Source organism: Momordica charantia, assembly GCF_013281855.1.
Source record: "Momordica charantia cultivar OHB3-1 chromosome 11 unlocalized genomic scaffold, Mcharantia_2.0 BLBB01000011.1, whole genome shotgun sequence".
Lineage (NCBI taxonomy): Eukaryota > Viridiplantae > Streptophyta > Magnoliopsida > Cucurbitales > Cucurbitaceae > Momordica > Momordica charantia.
The window spans coordinates 2,033,283-2,051,486 of record NW_028275159.1 but is presented as its reverse complement, the minus strand read 5'-3'; the positions used below and the strand labels follow the sequence as shown (position 1 = coordinate 2,051,486).

Sequence of the window (18,204 nt, the reverse complement as noted above, 5' to 3'; positions counted from 1 at the left end):
GGTGCTACTTTTGTTGCCTGAGACTCAGATATTTTAGTGTTGGAATGATTGTATGATGTGCAGTAGAGAGAGTTTTGACGCACTCTTATTTGGTTTCTCTTTTGATAGCAAGTTTTTTACTTAGAAGGAAGACTCTTGATCCAATGTCTACTTGGTTGATTTGATTGACAAACTTTTTAATTATTTCCTTATAAATAATTTATTTCCTTATATAATTTGGTCAATTTAATTGCAGTGATTAAAGTGTTGCAATAGTTACATGTTTTTTCGGTAAGAGTGAATTAAAGTAATCACTTGTCCCTTTTATCACTGGTTTTGTGATTTTTTTCTGAAAAAGATTTTGTGGATATTGTATTTCATAATTGAAATTTCATTAGTTTTCTTGATCAGTTTCCTTTTTAAAATGGGTTCGTTTCCATCCTTTCTTAATTACCATTTTTTGTTATCGTTCTTCTAGTACAACATGTAGATATAAAAATTTGAACATAGTTATTTTCGTTGGAAATATATTCTTTAACCAATTAATCTAGGTTTGGTTTGGCCTTTTTTTTTTTGTTATCGTTACACGTTGATGTAAATTATCATGTATTCTTGACCTTTTTTTTTTTTTGGTTTTTCGAAGTCTTCCCGAGGTCCATCCTTTTTTTCCTCTCCTGGAAAAAGTTGCTCTAAATCCAAAGTTTTAATTGTTTTAATATATTGTTTAACAAATCTCTCTCATCACTTGAAGGAAGAAAATTATAATATATAATCTTGAGATACAGATGGCTCTTGAACTGGTCAAACAATAATTTAAGAAATTTAATAAGAATTAATTGAGGATGTTTTAGATTTTCTCAAAAAACAAAAATATTGAAGATGCTTTAGAAAATGTCTGAGCTTATGTTAGAAAATGTATGAGCTTATGTAATGAAGATGAAGATGCTTTAGAAAATGTATGAGCTCGTGTGGCAGCCCAAGCACCGTTAGGGCTCCACCGCCCACCATTATTCTTCTTCCTTGAAGACAAAATTACAACTTCGCCACCACCATTATTCTACAACATTTTTTTCATCTTATAAAACATTCAAAGTTTTCAACAGCATATACCCATATGTCCTAAATCTGTTTTTCAGAGATTACGACCATCCATCCTCTACCAAACAGAGCATTCTAATTGTTGCAGCTGAAGACAGAGATTTAGAAGGTAGAAACAGTTTAAATACCATTGAAATGATACAGCAGATCATAATTAACAAGGCCACAATTGGCCTGCATTTTACTCAGAGACAAAGTGCTAATATAACTTGACAACAATCGGTGTCTCAAGTGTTCGAATTCGAATTATGTCCTATATACAGTCATTGTCTGATAAATTTAAACGACCATTAAACTTAAATGTGTGAGACTTGGAGAGTATTGATCCAACAGTAACGAATCTGTCTTTTCAGCCTTGGGTTGAATCTCAACCCTCCACCAAGCTGCAACCTTTTTAAGCACTGCTCTTTCCAACACTTGCGTCTCCAAATGCCCACGATGGTTTAGCTGCAGCTGCAGTGCGCCTCATCGCCTTCACTCCAAAAGGATCGTTCTTGCCCTGCACAACAAAATGATACAAGTTGAGACATTATTCACCACTGGCACTGACAAAAATGGAAATTGGAGCAGCCACATACCCTCAAGCAGGTTCCAGCGCGGACGTTACAGATGGGGTAGTCATGGGGGCAGCAGCTGTAATGGTCATCACAGCAGGTAGCGCTTTCGAGTGGGCAGCATCCCCATTCAACGCACAAGTTTGAGAACTCGAAGATGCAGCAGCAAGTTTCAGAGGCGGGACAGGAGTAATATTCATCGCATACAGATGGAGGTTTCACCGGACTTGGAGGGGTTGGGCCTGGATTTGGTGGGTTTGGTCCATTTTTAATGGGGTAAGAGGGTTCCATTGCAATCCCACAGAGACCATTTTTGGAAGGGACGTTGCGTTGCATCCTTATGTAGCCTTTCTCACCCCAGCTCTTTCCCCATGAGTTCCTCACAATCCAATAATCGACGCCCCCTTCCGACCCATATCCAACCACATTAACACCGTGGTCCAAGGCTGTTCCACACCTTCCAGTGAATATACCCTAAACAAATAGGCATACAAATCAGACCCTTTGAAAAGAGTATAATAAAGCATTCAAAGAGATTGAAGTTTTACCGATTCATATAGCTGGTAACTTCTCCCACCTCCTTCAATTGCAACAGCCACAACCTGATTAGCTACTGCTTTTTGCAGTGCTTTCTCATTGTTTACAGGGACGTCTTCATAATCATCAATCGAAACAACCTTGGCATTTTTCTGGAGAAGATAGACACCAAGATGATCAGATATCAAAAACATGCTTGTGGTACCCAATAAGGAAAATGATAGTGGAAAGTAATGGAGACCTTATATTGGATGCAGGAGCTATCAAAGCCGTTGTAAGGATAATCTTCTTCAGTGTCAATGCCGCCGTTGTTGATGATGAATTCGAAGGCATAGTCCATTAGGCCTCCATTGCAACCTTCGTTATAAGAATTGTCGCAATCCACCAGCTCCTGTTCTGATAATGATATCAAGTCTCCTGTAACAATCTGGTTTATGCCTTCCACGGCAGCTATTGTTGAGAAAGCCCAGCAACTCCCTTCATATCAGATTCAACAATTAGCATATTTGAAGTGACCATATTTCGTCAAGAGTATGATTTATATAATAATACTAGTAATTACAATAATAAAAATGGGTTTCCCTGTCCAAATGTAATTACTTAGTCAAAAGGAAAGAAGCCGAACAGGCCCAATATCCCACACCTTGTCGCATGGGCAATGGCATTACAAAAATATCTACACACAAGTATGTGTTTCTCAATCCCAACACGCTATGTCTAAATATACACTGCCCATCTAATTGGAACTCTTAAATGTTCTATTAAGAGAAGAAGAAAAGTCTTCCTACCGAGAATAAATTTGAGTTAGAAGCTTTCAAAAGTGTTACATCTAATACTTTTACAATTTTCTAAAATCTATTGCATATCATTCTAAATTTCATTTACAATGATATGGAGGTGATTTTAAAAAGTGGTAAAAATGATTTTGACTGTTCCAAATATATTCAAAATCTTCTTATATTAATTTGGATTAAACAGAATTAGTCTAAAGTTGTTGTTACAATTTTACTTAATACGAAGTTATTCCAGACTCTCTTTGAACAGTTCCTTTACTATTCTTTTGAAAAGTTCTATGTCAAAACTAATAATTTGATTTAAAGTCTTAAAGTTATATTTTATATACAATAAAAGTCGAGTTAAAATATTATAAAGATTAGAAATTGAAATTGCCGACTCTGGTTAGAACTCTAACAAATATATATATATATATATATATATATATAAGAATATAACCTTGAATTACTATTTTGATGTGAAAATAACTAAATAGATGGATAAAAAGCATCACCTTGATACGATATTTTTAATTTAACTTAGTATGATAGTTTGGATGAGTGTAATCAACCTCCTGAGGCGACGACAATAGCCCAGTCTCAAAAATTACACACAATAATCATATCACGCAAAAGTAGTTGCTGCTATTGAAATGATTAAAGATGTCTATATGATTAAGATGAAGGATTTTAAAAAACAATTGTGTAGTGATAACTAATATTTATAACAATCTAAGTAATCTTTTGTTCTTTAGATTAGATTACAAGTTTTACTCTTCAACTTCAAGAGCAATTTTTAATAAGTCATTTAAAAAATGTTAAAAAATTTCTAAACTTGTTGATGAAAAGTGTCTAAATTGTTAGAAAGATCAATTCTGTGTCTAACAAAACCTAAAACATATTAAATAGAAAATTAAAAATGAGAGATTTATTAGATACAAAACTAAAAATTCAAAAATTTATTAAATACAATCTCAATATTTAGAACCAAACTTATAATGTAACCTAATATCCAGTACCTATCAATAGCATATAATAAAAACATATTAATTATCATCAGTATCAAGTTCAACCAGTAAATAAAAAATAGTACAAATAATTTATTTTTATAAACATAGATATTTATAAATATTTGAAAAAATAAAAGTGCCCACTGCCCATTCAAATATGAAATATCTCATGATTAAAGCGTAGAGGGACCAAAGAGTCACTTGGCGGGGCCAGCGCCAGTAGAAGATAAGGAAGCCAATAAAGCGCTTCGCTGAAACGGATTTTACTGAAAGCACCCCGAAAGGATAATCCCCTCATTCTCCAAAATTGTTCTCTTACAGGTTACTCAAATTTTCAATTCCAATTTACATAGTCTTTTTTTTTTTTTAAATATTATAGTGGGAGTCTGAACAAACACCTTAATTATTTCAGTTACGATCAGATAAATTATATAGTTAAATAAATGTAAATATATCTTATTACAAGTATTTACATAAATTGCAAGCAAAAGATTGAATATTTATAAATAATTAATGGCACAATTCAAATCAAATGTGTAATGCTATTTAGAAAAAAAATGAAAATTTGTGATATTTTAAAAATACAAATTTAATTAATATGCGAAGTTCTCATTACTATTATTGCCTTATTGGGCAAATTCGATTTTCTCAAAAATTGAACAATATTATTGTAATTGTAACAACCCGTCATAAACAAAAAGTGCCCAGACTCTCTCTCTTTAGAACAACCCATATTCTTCCCAATAATTGGTTAAATAGTTGCATATTTCTAAAGTATCTTTTATAGTAAAGGGAAAAAGGAAGTAATTACAAGTTCTAGCAAAGATGAAATCCAAGTTAATCGATCCCTCTTACAATGATGGATCATCGATCCACCTTTTGAAAACCATCATACCATTTGATGAGTGATCAATTGAGGAGAAATAAACTATTACTAATTGAAACCAAATAATTATAATCAATCGCAATTTGTACTAATTTATATCATTTAAATAATATTTTAACTGAAAAAAAAAAAGTATTTATGGGTGCCAGTGCCAACGGAAAGAAAAATTAGTAAAAAGAGTATAAAAAAGGACAGAGAGTTCAGAGTAAAATTAGTAAAGGACTTACCACAACTTCCCTGGTCTTTGACCCCAACGACCGCTCCTTTCTCCCTCCAATCGATGGAATCCGGCAGATTATCCCCAAGGCGAGGGTGATAGCGGCTGCTCGTCTTGTTCCGCCGTGAACCGGCGGCGCGTTTGGGTCCCAGGTACTTGGATCGGTACTCGTCGTTGGTCAGATCTGCGAAGACGTTCAGACCTAATCGGTAGGGCAAATTTTGGGAGTTGATTTCGTCGATGTACTTGAGATTGTCCTTGAAAATCTCGAATCGATTCTCCCGCTCTGCTCCCAGGCCGTTGTGCTGCTTTCCGTGCTTGGCACACCACTCCCGGTACAGCGCCATCACCTCCTCGTCCGTCCTGCCGGAGATGATCGAATAGTCCATCGCCGATGATAGAGTTATCGCGATGAAGAAGAGAAGAAGCATGATCGGGGAGGATCGGTAGGGCCCCATCTTCGCTATTTTCGCCTCTGTTTGTTGTTTCAGTAGGATGAAAGTGCAGAAGAAAGTGGAAGAGGGGGCGACTTTATATACACAAATTAATGCTCAACGATACATTAGAAAAAAAATGAGAGAAAATGAAATAAATAAAAGGAGTAGATAGGAAAAAGTGGGCGAATGCGACGAGGACAATTGGGTACCTAGCCACGGAAGCTGGAGTTCGGGTCAAACCCGGCCCGTTTTGTAGATATTTACAATTTACACCAAAAATGCCCTTTGTTTTTGGGACACTGACGAGTTATAAGTTATAGGGTTAATTTAGTCGTTATGATTAACAGGCTGGACAAAGGACAGGGAACTCTCTCATCGGTGGGGTGGATTCTGAAGATCAAACTCTGTAGATTTGTTTAAATTTACAACGTGGGAAAATGTCCCGTGGTCCGTGGATGGTGGGTCGTCTTCTTAAAAAAATATCGTCAGTCTTGTGTTATTTGTAGAAAGCCTTGCTCGTTAAGAAAATGTCGCAGCGGGACCAACGGTGTGGATAATGTTTTTTTTTTTAATTTTAAAAATTAATTTTTAGGATATGTGACGATTTATAATGTTTACTATATTTTATAGATGATTATTTATAACGATTTAGGATTTTTTTTTTCACTTACAACAAAAATAACTCTTCTGTATTCACACAACAATATAATATTTATATATTTTGAGTCTAAACTATCGAGTGGTTACATTTTTTAAAGATTTGTTATGATCCTACATCATTATTCATCTTGAATTTGGAAAAAAATAGTTATGGACTTTATGGGGAGTGAATGATTTCTTCTCTCTAGCTATGTAGATATGGTTAACTCCACTGATAAATCTATTTGGAGTTCTTTCCAAAATAATAAGAACTTCGAATAATTTTGTAATTTTCACAAACTTATAATGATACAATGTTAATCACTTTTAGCATAAAATTATTGTGACTTTACTTTTAATTTGACTCCAAAAACTTCATATAAATGAAAATACTTATCCTCACTTGAATATTCATGAATTTTCCTTTGTGCAGTTGATGTGTGACCTTGTTCACACCCCAACAACTAACTCTTAAAAAAAAACACTTGCAATAAGTTGCATCTTCTCGATAACAATGGAGTGCCAGCTTTTGGTAAATAGTACAGGCATGGAGTAAAGGATTGGACCACATCATTAGTAGATTTTATCAAACTCTCTACAAAAGCACATTGCCTAATATGATAGAGCTCTATTGTGGATCACATATTTGAGTAACGAAGACACAATTTTTGTTTAGCATTCAAAGATTCCGTCAATAAGCTACTGTTGGAGCAGAATGTTAGTACCACTTAATAAAATACACTAGTATTTATATATTCCTATAATAAAATAGTGTTATTTGTTGTGAGTCCATCTCAACGAGCGATCCGATATTGTTCGCTTTTGACATAACCTCACGACTTTTACTTTCACCTAAAAAATTTCATATCAATTGAGATGTTGTCTTTCACATATATACTCACGATTTTCTCATTTTCTAACTTTGTTTTACTACTTACAAACCTAACAAAAAAATCATGTCCTTCTTTACTTCTCACTCATGTGAGAATATTTAACGCTAAGTTTAGAGCACGACTTTAGATAAAGTACATATTTATACACTACATCAATACATTATTTATTTTATTTATTTTGAGTCCAAAACATATGTATACATTTATTTTTATTTATCTTATCCGAAGATATTGTAATTAGGAGTAAAATTACAACTTTTTCACGAGAGGCTGCACTAAACCCGAGTAGATGATTTTTTTTTTTTTTTTTTGGTATTAAATATACTATCAATTAGATATTTAATAGTGGGATTATCGATGTGTATTTATTAATTTTGAATACGAGACAAAATAATTGTAACCGGATAAATTGGATTTAACTTTTAAGGAGTCTGGGTTGGCCACGTCGTCATGCGATTGGATGGTTTGTACTGAGACGGGAAAGTCCTCAATTGCTCGTTAGTGGGGCCCACACTCTGCATTCCTATTGGTGAATGAGAATTTAGTCTCTGACGCTCTTTATTATAATTTTCTTTTAGTTTTCTCATCAATTATTTTGTCAATGTGTATTATTTTTTTCGAAGCAACAACTATTTTGTTAATGTGTATTAACTTCTTTAGTCCAGAATAGATCCTTTGCCGTTGATTTGGATTGGAGTCCGAAAAAGCAAAATATAGCTGGTCAAATATCCAGTTAGTTTGGACCGCACGATTCTCTTTTTTTTTTTTTTTTGGTTGAATTATTGTCAAGTGGCTGCTAAAGTGACTGCAAGGCAAGTAAAATCCAGAGCAGACGAACATATCTTGTTCCCAGATAAAATATTTGTTTTCTGAGAGTGAATGGTATTGGTGGTGCAAAATTTAACTTCCAATAAAATAAAATAAATTGTTTCTAGATGATAGGTCAAGATAACCTATCAACACCACCAATATAAATTATAAAAGATTTAAGATTAGTTAGTTTGATATTGGTCAGTTAAAATTTTAATTTTGAAGAGTATGTAAATGCATGTTTATTTATTATTTAAAAAGTGATTGTAAAGTTAGGAAGTGATAAGGTAAAACTGTGGATAAGGATTGGATTACCGAGTTTTGAAAGTCAGAAGTGAAGGGCTGAAAAGGAAGAGTAAGAGAGGATTGCACGCAGACGCAACCCAAGGGGGTAAATTGGTCAGACCATGACCAAATATGTGTGTGATTAAAATAAAATGGAAAGAAAAGAAAGGGAGAGGTATACGATTGAAAAAGATGGGAGAGAGAGAGAGAGGGAGGAATGGGGATGGGGAATGGGCCTGAGGCTGAGGCCCATAAAAGATATCCAACTTGGAAACTGCGGCCACGCAATCTCTCCATCTCTGGAGTCTGGATTTTCTGCCCACTTGACGCACGTGCCGCACATGCCTGCCTTCCTTTCCGCTCCCGTCTCTGCCCAATCCACTTTTAACATTTTTTCTCTATAACAACATGGTCTTGCTCCACCTTTAATTTAGGCTATTTTTTATGGATATAACAAAATATTTCCCATATTTTAACAACTTTTTTAGTTTTGCAAATACCACGAAGTTTTTTAAATCATTTTTTTTTTCAATTTTGCATTAATACTTTTGAAAATTGATATACCTAAATATGCTTGATCTTACATAACTAATATACCAATTACTAAGTACACTCTAGGGTGGTCAAACCGAGTATAGCTCAAGTGATTAACGCACCTATCAAAAAAAGAAAAAGTAACATCAAATATATCAATAACATGCTTCATTTTAAGTATCTTAGTGATATAATTGATATTTTTTTTTTAGAAATATATAATTGATATATTCGTTGATATACTCTGACCGACATTAGGTATATCATATCATGATTTTCCTAATTTTACAAAAATTTCAAATTTAAGGCTATAATTGACTTTTTCCATTTTTTGTATAGGCTGGATCTAGATTTTTTACTATATTTGCTCGTCAGAAAATGGTTGCAATATTTTCAATTAACTAATAATTATTTACTATATTTGCGAGCTGCCATTTAATTTACCTTTATTCAACTTATTATCATTTATTCACTAATTAATATTTATCAGCTACTATCAATAATTGATGTGTTATTTTTGTAATGAGCAATTGATTAATAGAGAATTGTAAATTGTCAAAACGAGCAAAACTCAACAGTAATTGATATATACTACCAATCAACAGGTTGTGAGTTCGAATCCCCTCCTCAACGTGTTATACTAAAAAAATATATTGAAATATTAATTGTAAAAGTTCATGGTTAGAAACAGAAAGATGTTTTTTAGGAAATATTGTGGGAGTTGGCGTTTCAAAATAAAAAGTGTATGGACTAAAATATGACATATTAAATAAGGATGAAATACAAGTGTCTAACATTTAATTTGTTGAGCCCACAACTTTGAAACTTTAATTAAGAGCAAAATGCACTTCAAAATATTCATCCTAGTTTCATGATAAAGTCGTGGAGGTTCAAATGTAACCTAAAAGGGAGAAAAGTGTTTAGAGCTAAAGAACAAAAAAGGTGATGTTTCATCCCAAGCCTAGCTATTTTGAAATCTTACATCAAATGGAGAACTTCAGTTGTAACTAATTGGTTTGGGCAATGCCTAATTTCCCATGTCATATATCAGTTCAATGATTCATCAAAATGGACATGCTTTAACTACCAAATTTGCACATTCTTCTGATTTGCCAAATTTGTAGTCAATATTTGCATCTTTGGAAGTCTCTTAAATCACTAGCAAAGTTGTGGTCCATTTATTTTGGAATTGAGATAATTGTCTTCTCTTAATATATGATGGATTATGCTCTTCAAGAGCGTAGACTATCCCTACAAATCAATATGAGTCCTTTTAGGATGCTTTGTCCTCACTCACATGCTTCCTAGTAAAGCAACTAGGAGGTCACCTAGCCGAAGATTGCTCCACGTCAAGCACACTTAACTTTTGGAGTTCTTACGATTAAATTATCGAAAAGGAATGTGTACCTTTCTTGTTGGTTTTGCCATTGTAAAGTTATAAAAGCTTGGGGAATGATTCTTTTTAAGATTTGTTTGATAGAGAAAAAAAAATAATTGGATTCTTTTTTAACAACAGGAACCATGAAATAAAAATGGGGAATTTTGTATTTTTTTTAATAAATTATTTTTCTGGTCTTGATTGAGGTTATCACTTTTTTTTTTTCTCTAAACCTTATTTTTCCTTCTTTTCTAGTTTTGACGACTTTAAACTTTTTCATTGAACATAGGACTTTCTACTCGTCTTATAATAAATTTTGTCATTGCACTCAATATAATCTAAAATTTTAAATATATTCGTTATGCTTATTACCAATATTTGGTATTACATTTGAAAAAGGGTATGCTGATATATAGAGGATGGACCACCAAATTGGGCTGTTGCCTACTGGTCCCTTGGCTTTTTGAAATCTCAATTTGGATGTTGAATCTTTCTCTTTCAAAATCAAACTAATTCAATTTCAAATGTAAAGATATTTTCAAAGCATTTCTATCTCATCCTTTTAGAAATACCATTTATGGTTTTGTTCATTACTTTCCTTCTCCTCTTTTGTGAAAGTTATCATCAGACCTGACTACAATTGAAATGTAATCATCATATTAGTTCACTTAATTTTGAATGAAACTGAATGATGAAAAAAATTAAACTCTTACTTTCCTCTGAAACCTACAAAAAAAAAAAAAAAAAAAAAAATTAATTACATCAACTTACAAAATTCATCATTTTTTTTTTCGGATAAGCTAAATGTAGCTTGATTTTTTGCTTGGGACTGAACTTCTATGTGAATTTTTTCTCTTTAATAAATTTTAAGAAATTGTTAATATAAGATTGAGACATAAATTAACCTTCTGTGAGGTTGGTGGTTTAAAGCCTTACCTACCTCTTGGTTGGAGGTATATACCAATTATCGCTGAATTAGGCAAACAAACATAGTTTTTGAGTACAACATGTAAGGAGGGTGGAACGCATGTGATGCACTGTTCAATAAATATGTTGCTAAGCCTAATTAATTTTACTAACCAACATAGAAATATGTAATTAAAAATAATTATGAAAGAAAAAAGACCTTGAAGGAAATTATTATAGGTGAATAGGAAGGTGGATATTTAAAATTTAAACTGTCCCACCATTCAACGGACTTGAAAAAGTAAAAAGAAAGTCAACAATTTAGTCGCAAATTAGCCTTGAATTTCGCACTTCTTGTGGATTTTGGATTGGAACTTAATAAATAATATTAATGGAATCTTGAAATTTATGCCAATACGTTAACGATTATTAAACAAGAGTCAACATTTGAAAATTTGGATCCGAATAGAACACGTTTTTTGTTCACTTTACTTCCATTTCGTTTGAAGAAAACTAATTGGCATGGCTGTGTGAAAATTTATGATCAGTCGAATTTGAACAAACTCTTGCCAAACTTACCTTTTCTATTTTTATTTCTCTTTTCTCAGTCGGATCATTTTTTTAATATATATTAAATATAAACTTGAAAATTTAAGCAATATTGTGGTAGGACAAAACTATTTTTATGGATAATAATTTTTTTGGTCGTATTGAATACTTTTTATTTAGAAAACGAAAGAAAGAAACAAGGAAGAATAATTGGGAAAGATTTGATGATAATAAGTAAAAATGATTTGTTATTAATTGGATTTTAATAACAAATCAAATCTAGCAGCAGCACTTGATTGGGTTTTGTCAATTAATTGAGAGGCAATTCTGCACTCACTACAAAATCTTACGAATTCATCTCCAACGTTAATTGCTTCACTTAATACAAAAAATCTTTTTCTTCATCATTCATCATCTCCCCACGATCAGCATCTTATTATGCCATTTACCTTTTCCCTTAACTCATTCACTGCCACCCACGGATTTCTCTTGTTATTTGCATCAATCCACGTTCAACTGCACCCTTGTACACATTTATTTTAAATTAATTAACCCACGATTTGGTGAATGGTTTAGTATACCCAGTTGAATTATTCGATTAATATAATTTTACCAAATCTTTAATTTAAAAATAATGCTAAAATATTCCTTTTATACAGCTTGTTGGCGCCAAAAGCTGTAAGCTACAGTTGAATTAAAAAAAAAAAAAAAGAATTAAAGGCACTAGTTTTAATCAAGAGAGCATCTTAATTTAAAAATGATTGAAGAGTCAATTAAAATTCCGGTTTGGGGTTGGTCCAAAAGGAAAACTTGGGATCCAATTCACTCCAAATAGTACTGTACTAGACTAATGCACATTGCACAACGCAACATATGGAAAATGTTCAATCTTCAATCTTCAATGAAAAGGAGATTCTAAAATTCGAATTTGTAAATTTTGTTTTTGAAAATGCAGAAATGTGGGTTCTTGTTTACGTCGTGGGCCCAAAAGCAAGCCCAATGAGAAACCGAAAGGAATCCGAGGTGAGTTGGCGGTGGAGGGTTCCGGTATCCGGTAAAAAGGAGAAGGCGTCTGGGACCCACTACCGGAAATGACTTTTGCATTAAAAGCTATTAAAGGTCAACTCTATCCCACTGTCTCCAACTAATATCTTGTCTTCTCTCTCCGAATTTACCGAGTCCTCAATCTAACGGCTATTCTCAACCTTTTGACCTTATCTCTCCCATCCCATCTCTTAATTTCCCTTCCCCGGGTCAATTTGCTGATGACCCGTACGTGGATCGCTGTGATTGGCCCAAGGGTTTGACGGCAGATGGACCAGAAGCGACAGGTCAGTTGCCCGATGCCTTGCATTGGTAGGGCATCGGTTTGACTCCAATCCTTTCCCTTCCTCTTCTCTTTTTCCGCTTTTGCTTTCCTCCTCTCCTCTCCTCAACCATTTTCCTCCTCTCTATTTTACACATCTTTCAATTCAATATAAATACAAATCCTCTCCTCCTCCTCCAATTTCATGCTCATTGCTCATTAGGAGAGGAGCTAGGGCTTCATTAATTACTAATTACTATGGCTGTGGACCTTATGGTGGGCTTTGGGGATGCTGCTGCAGCTACTTCGCCCAACATGGAAGAGAATGCCGCTGTCTCTGCTGTTCAGGAAGCCGCTTCCGCTGGGATTCAGAGCGTCGAGAATTTCCTCAGATTGATGTCTAATTCCTCCACTTCCCCTCCCGATCCTCTCGCTGCCTATCAAGCCGTTGCAGATTCCGTCGTCAACAAGTTCAAGAAGGTCATTTCTCTGCTAGACCGGAACCGGACCGGCCACGCTCGCTTCCGGAGGGCTCCGCTTTCCACTTCCCCTCCTCCTCCGCCCAAGCTTCAAGATCCGGGTTCCTCGGTCCCCCAGATTCCAGCCAAGAAACACGAATCGGTCTCTGCTTTCAAGGTTTATTGCCCCACTCCCTCCCCTGTTGTGCGCTTGCCTCCTCTGCCTCATAATCCACCAAATACCTTCCAAACCCACCCCAATACTTCCTCGCTGCTCCTCAAAAACGGGTCCATGGACAGGAAGGACTCCACTACCACCATCAATTTCGCAGCATCGCCGCCCGTTTCTGCTGCTAATTCGTATATTTCATCATTAACTGGAGATACCGAAAGCTTACAGCCATCTCTCTCATCTGGGTTCCAGTTCACCCACATGTCCCAGGTCTCATCCGCCGGAAAACCCCCTCTTTCATCCTCCTCCCTTAAGAGGAAATGCAATTCCATGGATGATTCCGCCGTCAAGTGTGGCTCGTCTTCCGGCCGGTGTCACTGTTCCAAGAAGAGGTTGGTACTCGGAACGCATTTAAAATTTCTTTTCAATCTAATTTGGGTTTGATATTGAACTTGGGAATTTCTTGGGTTTTTAGCAGGAAAAACAGGATAAAAAGAGAAATTAGAGTTCCGGCCGTTAGCGCCAAACTCGCCGACATCCCACCGGACGATTACTCATGGAGAAAGTATGGGCAGAAACCCATTAAAGGCTCTCCTCATCCAAGGTGTGTAATTTCAGTTTCGATATTCTTTCCCACTGAACTGAACTGAACTCGTTACTCGTTCAATGAACTGGGTCATTGAGTACAGAACAGAGGAACTCGTTGACCTTTGTAGTACGTTCTTTTCCATGCGTAATAATAATATTCCCGAAAAGAGTGTATGATTAAGCGTTGGCTTTGTTTTAATGTCAAAAAAGCAAATAAAATAAGAGAGGGTGAGGAACATAGCATGTTTACTCGAGGGCAGAGTAGTAGGGGAAGGGGACTGAATCAGAATGTGAATAGTACTGATGGGCATTTTGGTAAAATCAACAGGGGATATTACAAGTGTAGCAGTCTGAGAGGCTGCCCAGCGCGGAAACACGTAGAGCGGGCCTTAGACGATCCAACAATGCTGATTGTAACTTACGAAAACGATCACAATCACGCCCACTCCACCGAATCACCTGCCGCTCTTGTTCTCGAATCATCATAGTCAACTCATCCGACGGCCACCAAAATTAAATATAAATATTGTTTTTTTTCTTTTTTTTATAATTTTGGGAAAGCTACAGGTTAAAATTATAGGGACCAATAGTCAACGCTGCGGCTTGGGCGCCGTCTCCAAGAAGATTAGTGGGTGCGCTGCGCTGTCTGTGTATAGAAAATTAGGATGCCCTTTTTGTTTCTCTCTCTCTCTCTAGATATGAAGGGTTTTTGATTTTTGGGATTTGGTGGGTGTTGAGTCACGCTGCTAGTGGTGCTACTTACTGCTGGTGGGCTTCTGTTTTTATAAACATTCTTTTCTTATGCCTCTCCAATATTAATATTCCTTGAGGAATTCTTTTTTGATCTTCATATCATATTGGATTAGATGGTGGATTTATTTTTATATGTAGGAACAAACCCACCTTTATTCTTTCCCATTTCCACCACTTTCTTTTTAAAATATTTGCAAACGTTTCAATCCATGGGGGTTTGGATTGTACAGCAACAACGCAACGCAACGCCACGCCCTTGTCGTTTGCGGACAACTTCTGCGGCTCAGATCTTAATACAGAAAGGCACAGATTCTGTGGCCGCTTTGGGACTGCCGACGTGTACTGGAGTTATTCACCACAACTCCAAAATTGTAACTTTCTCTTCGCCCATTCATTTTGTGAATAATATGGAAACGAATGTTCTTCTTTTCCTCCCTGTCTTGGGCTCACCAATTCTGGCCCAGAGTTCATCAAAGTTTGGATTTTTCCACTGTGGGTTGGGAGAGTTATCCATTTATTTCTCTGTGGGCTTCGGCCCATCATTCAACTTATCTTCCTGTATGACGAAATCTATACGTTTTCAAAAAGGAAAGGAAAAAAATGGGGACAGTGTTGTGTCTTGAGTTCTTGTTCCACTAAGTTGGATGTCCAGCTGTATCCAATACAATAACGCAATCATATTTATCATCTTAAGAAAATGGAATCCAATGGGCAGAAAGGTGCCTTTAAAATAAAGAAAAATAGTTGATTTCACTATAATAACGTCGTTATACTTGCAACAAATCATAGTTCGAATGCAAATAAAATATGATCAATTATTCAGACTCGTGCGAGTTCTATTTGTAAAACTAAAGAGGCAGATCAATATACGAGAAGGTGATTAAAAGATGAAGTTATTTTCATATCTTGAATCTGACAAGCAACTTATGCGATGGTGGTCTTTGTACATCGCACGCTTCATTATAGCTTCTTATCATTACCATTTGGCTTCTGTTATCAGTGTTGGGACTTGAAGAATTGGACCCATTTCTTGTAAAGTTGGGGTCCTTGATTTCAACTTTTGTACCGTAACATAATTTCTGGATTTTTGGTTTATATACTTGAAAAAACTTGACACAAAATTCGACCTACTAAGTTACAGACACGGAGCCATACCTGTTTGATCAAAGAGGTTTACAGCATTCCCCCCCCCTTCTTTATGTCAACTTTCACTTTCTTATATATACAGGCTGTTCTATGAAACTTGGTCTGATTTTCCACTTGACTTCAATAGTATAAAAATCCTCAATAAACTACAGAGCAAGTGGTTCATTGCGGCAGCAGAAGACAATGAGTAAAATACCTCCCAGAGTTTTTCTGTTTCTGTTCTGCAACCTGCTTTATTCTTTCGTTGTCCACGCCATAGCCAATGGTACCAACAGCAAAACGCAAGTTTTCAAGGTTGGCAGTGCTAGAAGTTGGGGAAAAGGCTGTGATCAAGGTTTGCCTCACTGTAAGCAACAGATAACTCCTCGGCCATCATCTCTTTTGCCTGTTGAAGCAGAGGTTTTGATATTTGAAGACCTGAGGCTTGCAGTGGTATACCCCGTGATTCAAAAATTCAAATCAATTATCACCTCGGATCCTCTAGGTATCACTAAAACATGGGTTGGATCAGACATATGCAGCTACAGAGGCTTTTACTGTGACAACCCACCGGATAACAAGTCTGCCACGGCTCTTGCATCCATCGACTTCAATGGCTTCCAACTTGGTGCACCATCCGTTGATGGCTTCCTTGATCAGCTCCCAGACATTGCTGTGTTTCATGCCAATTCCAACAACTTTGCAGGCACCATCTCCACGAACATTGCCAAGCTTCCTTACCTATACGAGCTCGATGTGAGCAACAATCTATTATCTGGTCCTTTTCCTACTGCTGTTGTGGGTATGAACAGCCTGACCTTCTTGGATCTTCGGTTCAATTTCTTCTCTGGGTCGGTCCCAGCTCAAATCTTCGTGCAGGACCTTGATTTTCTCCTCATCAACAACAACAATTTCATGCAGAATCTCCCGGCCAGTCTTTCCAACACACATATTCTCTATCTCACATTGGCCAACAACAAATTCAGCGGTCCAATTCCAGGCGGTATTGTTAAAGCTTTGTCTTCTCTAACCGAGGTTCTGCTATTAAACAATTCATTATCAGGGTGTTTGCCTTATGAGTTGGGATCACTTGATGAAGCGATAGTTTTTGATGCTGGCAACAACCGATTGACAGGACCAATACCCTTTTCGCTGGGTTGCCTAAAGAATGTGGAGCAGTTGAATTTTGCAGGAAATCTACTGTATGGTATGGTGCCGGAAGTGGTCTGTGGGCTTGGAAATCTGGTAAATCTATCTTTGTCGGACAATTATTTCACAGTTGTTGGGCCTCTCTGTCGGATTTTGATAGGGAGAGGAGTATTAAATATTAGGAACAACTGCGTTCCAGATCTGCCTTTCCAGAGACCAATTGCTGAATGTGCAAAATTCTTGGCATTTCCAAGAATCTGCCCTCGCATGTGGTCTTATACTTTTATCCCTTGCATGCTCCCTCCCTTTAATCCTCCTATTTCCTACATTCCCAAATATTGGCCACATTTTCCCTAAATTTTATAAAATTCCGAGTCTCATCTCGGAAGGGCATTGCACGTAACGTGTTTTCGGATTTCTGCGCGTCAATTGCAATTCCACCTCGCATCAAAGGAAAAAAAAAAAAAAAAAGAGGCGTAGATTACAATTTACAAGTGATTATTCTTTCTGAATACTTCCCGTTCCCGTGGGTATATGGCGATTGTATTGTATTGTAGTATAAACCTAATTATGCAGATGTTTAGAGATACCTGCGGCTGCTATATGGAAAAATAAATATCACCGGACAGTGGCGGATGGCGTGGACCACCACGGGAGAACGCCGCGGCCTTCTTCCGACCAGCACGCCGTAAGAAAATTCTGGGCGGTGGGTTGTGCCACCCAACCTCATGTTGTTACCCACTTTGTTGGGATCACTGCTTAGGGTTAGGTATCAACTATCACAAACTTTTTTCCCCATACGTGCCTTTCAATCGAAAAGTTCTGAGTTCAATCCCTTATAAAAAAGAAAAAAAAAGACTCATGAGAAATTATAAATAATAATTTTAATTAGCCACGTAGTTCTAAGATATTGATAATAAATTATTCTGAATAATATTTTTTAAAGTTTGAAGGTGGAATCTCTCCATCTCACTAGACTTTAGAAATAAATAGCATTATAAATACTTAATGTATAATCAAATATGTTTTATTGACATTAAAAGAAAAATGAACGTGGACTAATATGAATTTAGCTCAACGACTAATGCATTTTGTTTGTTCATTTTTTAGAAGTTAGGAGGTTTAATCATCAATCTCTATATTTGTTGTACTAGAAGAAAAACGGATG

General features: G+C 35.8%; 2 protein-coding genes and 1 non-coding gene across 4 annotated transcripts; 2 read left to right on the top strand and 1 right to left on the bottom strand.

Annotated features, from left to right (window-relative positions):
- Window positions 1–1,178: 1,178 nt before the first annotated feature.
- LOC111008097 (cysteine proteinase mucunain) lies at window positions 1,179–5,611 on the bottom strand. The gene is made up of 5 exons (XM_022280684.2): window positions 5,065–5,611; window positions 2,410–2,645; window positions 2,180–2,320; window positions 1,656–2,105; window positions 1,179–1,576 (listed from the first exon to the last, which is right to left on the bottom strand). The coding sequence occupies exons 1-5, from the start codon at window positions 5,510–5,512 to the stop codon at window positions 1,472–1,474; spliced, it is 1,380 nt and encodes a 459-aa protein (XP_022136376.1). The 5' UTR covers window positions 5,513–5,611; the 3' UTR covers window positions 1,179–1,471.
- A 6,787-nt stretch (window positions 5,612–12,398) lies between these two features.
- On the top strand, window positions 12,399–15,193 carry LOC111013012 (putative WRKY transcription factor 7). 2 transcript variants are annotated; one of them, XM_022287341.2, is made up of 3 exons: window positions 12,399–13,813; window positions 13,900–14,025; window positions 14,338–15,193. In XM_022287341.2, exons 1-3 carry the CDS (start codon window positions 13,050–13,052, stop codon window positions 14,495–14,497), a joined length of 1,050 nt encoding a protein of 349 aa, XP_022143033.1. In that variant the 5' UTR covers window positions 12,399–13,049; the 3' UTR covers window positions 14,498–15,193. The 2 variants fall into 2 exon arrangements, with proteins under 2 accessions (XP_022143033.1, XP_022143026.1); XM_022287334.2 differs by having other exon boundaries at window positions 12,407–13,813; window positions 13,897–14,025.
- An 898-nt stretch (window positions 15,194–16,091) lies between these two features.
- Window positions 16,092–17,439, top strand: LOC111009567 (uncharacterized protein At4g06744). Its single transcript, XR_015788753.1, has one exon. It is a non-coding gene; the product is annotated as an uncharacterized protein At4g06744 (transcript).
- The last annotated feature ends 765 nt before the right edge of the window (window positions 17,440–18,204 follow it).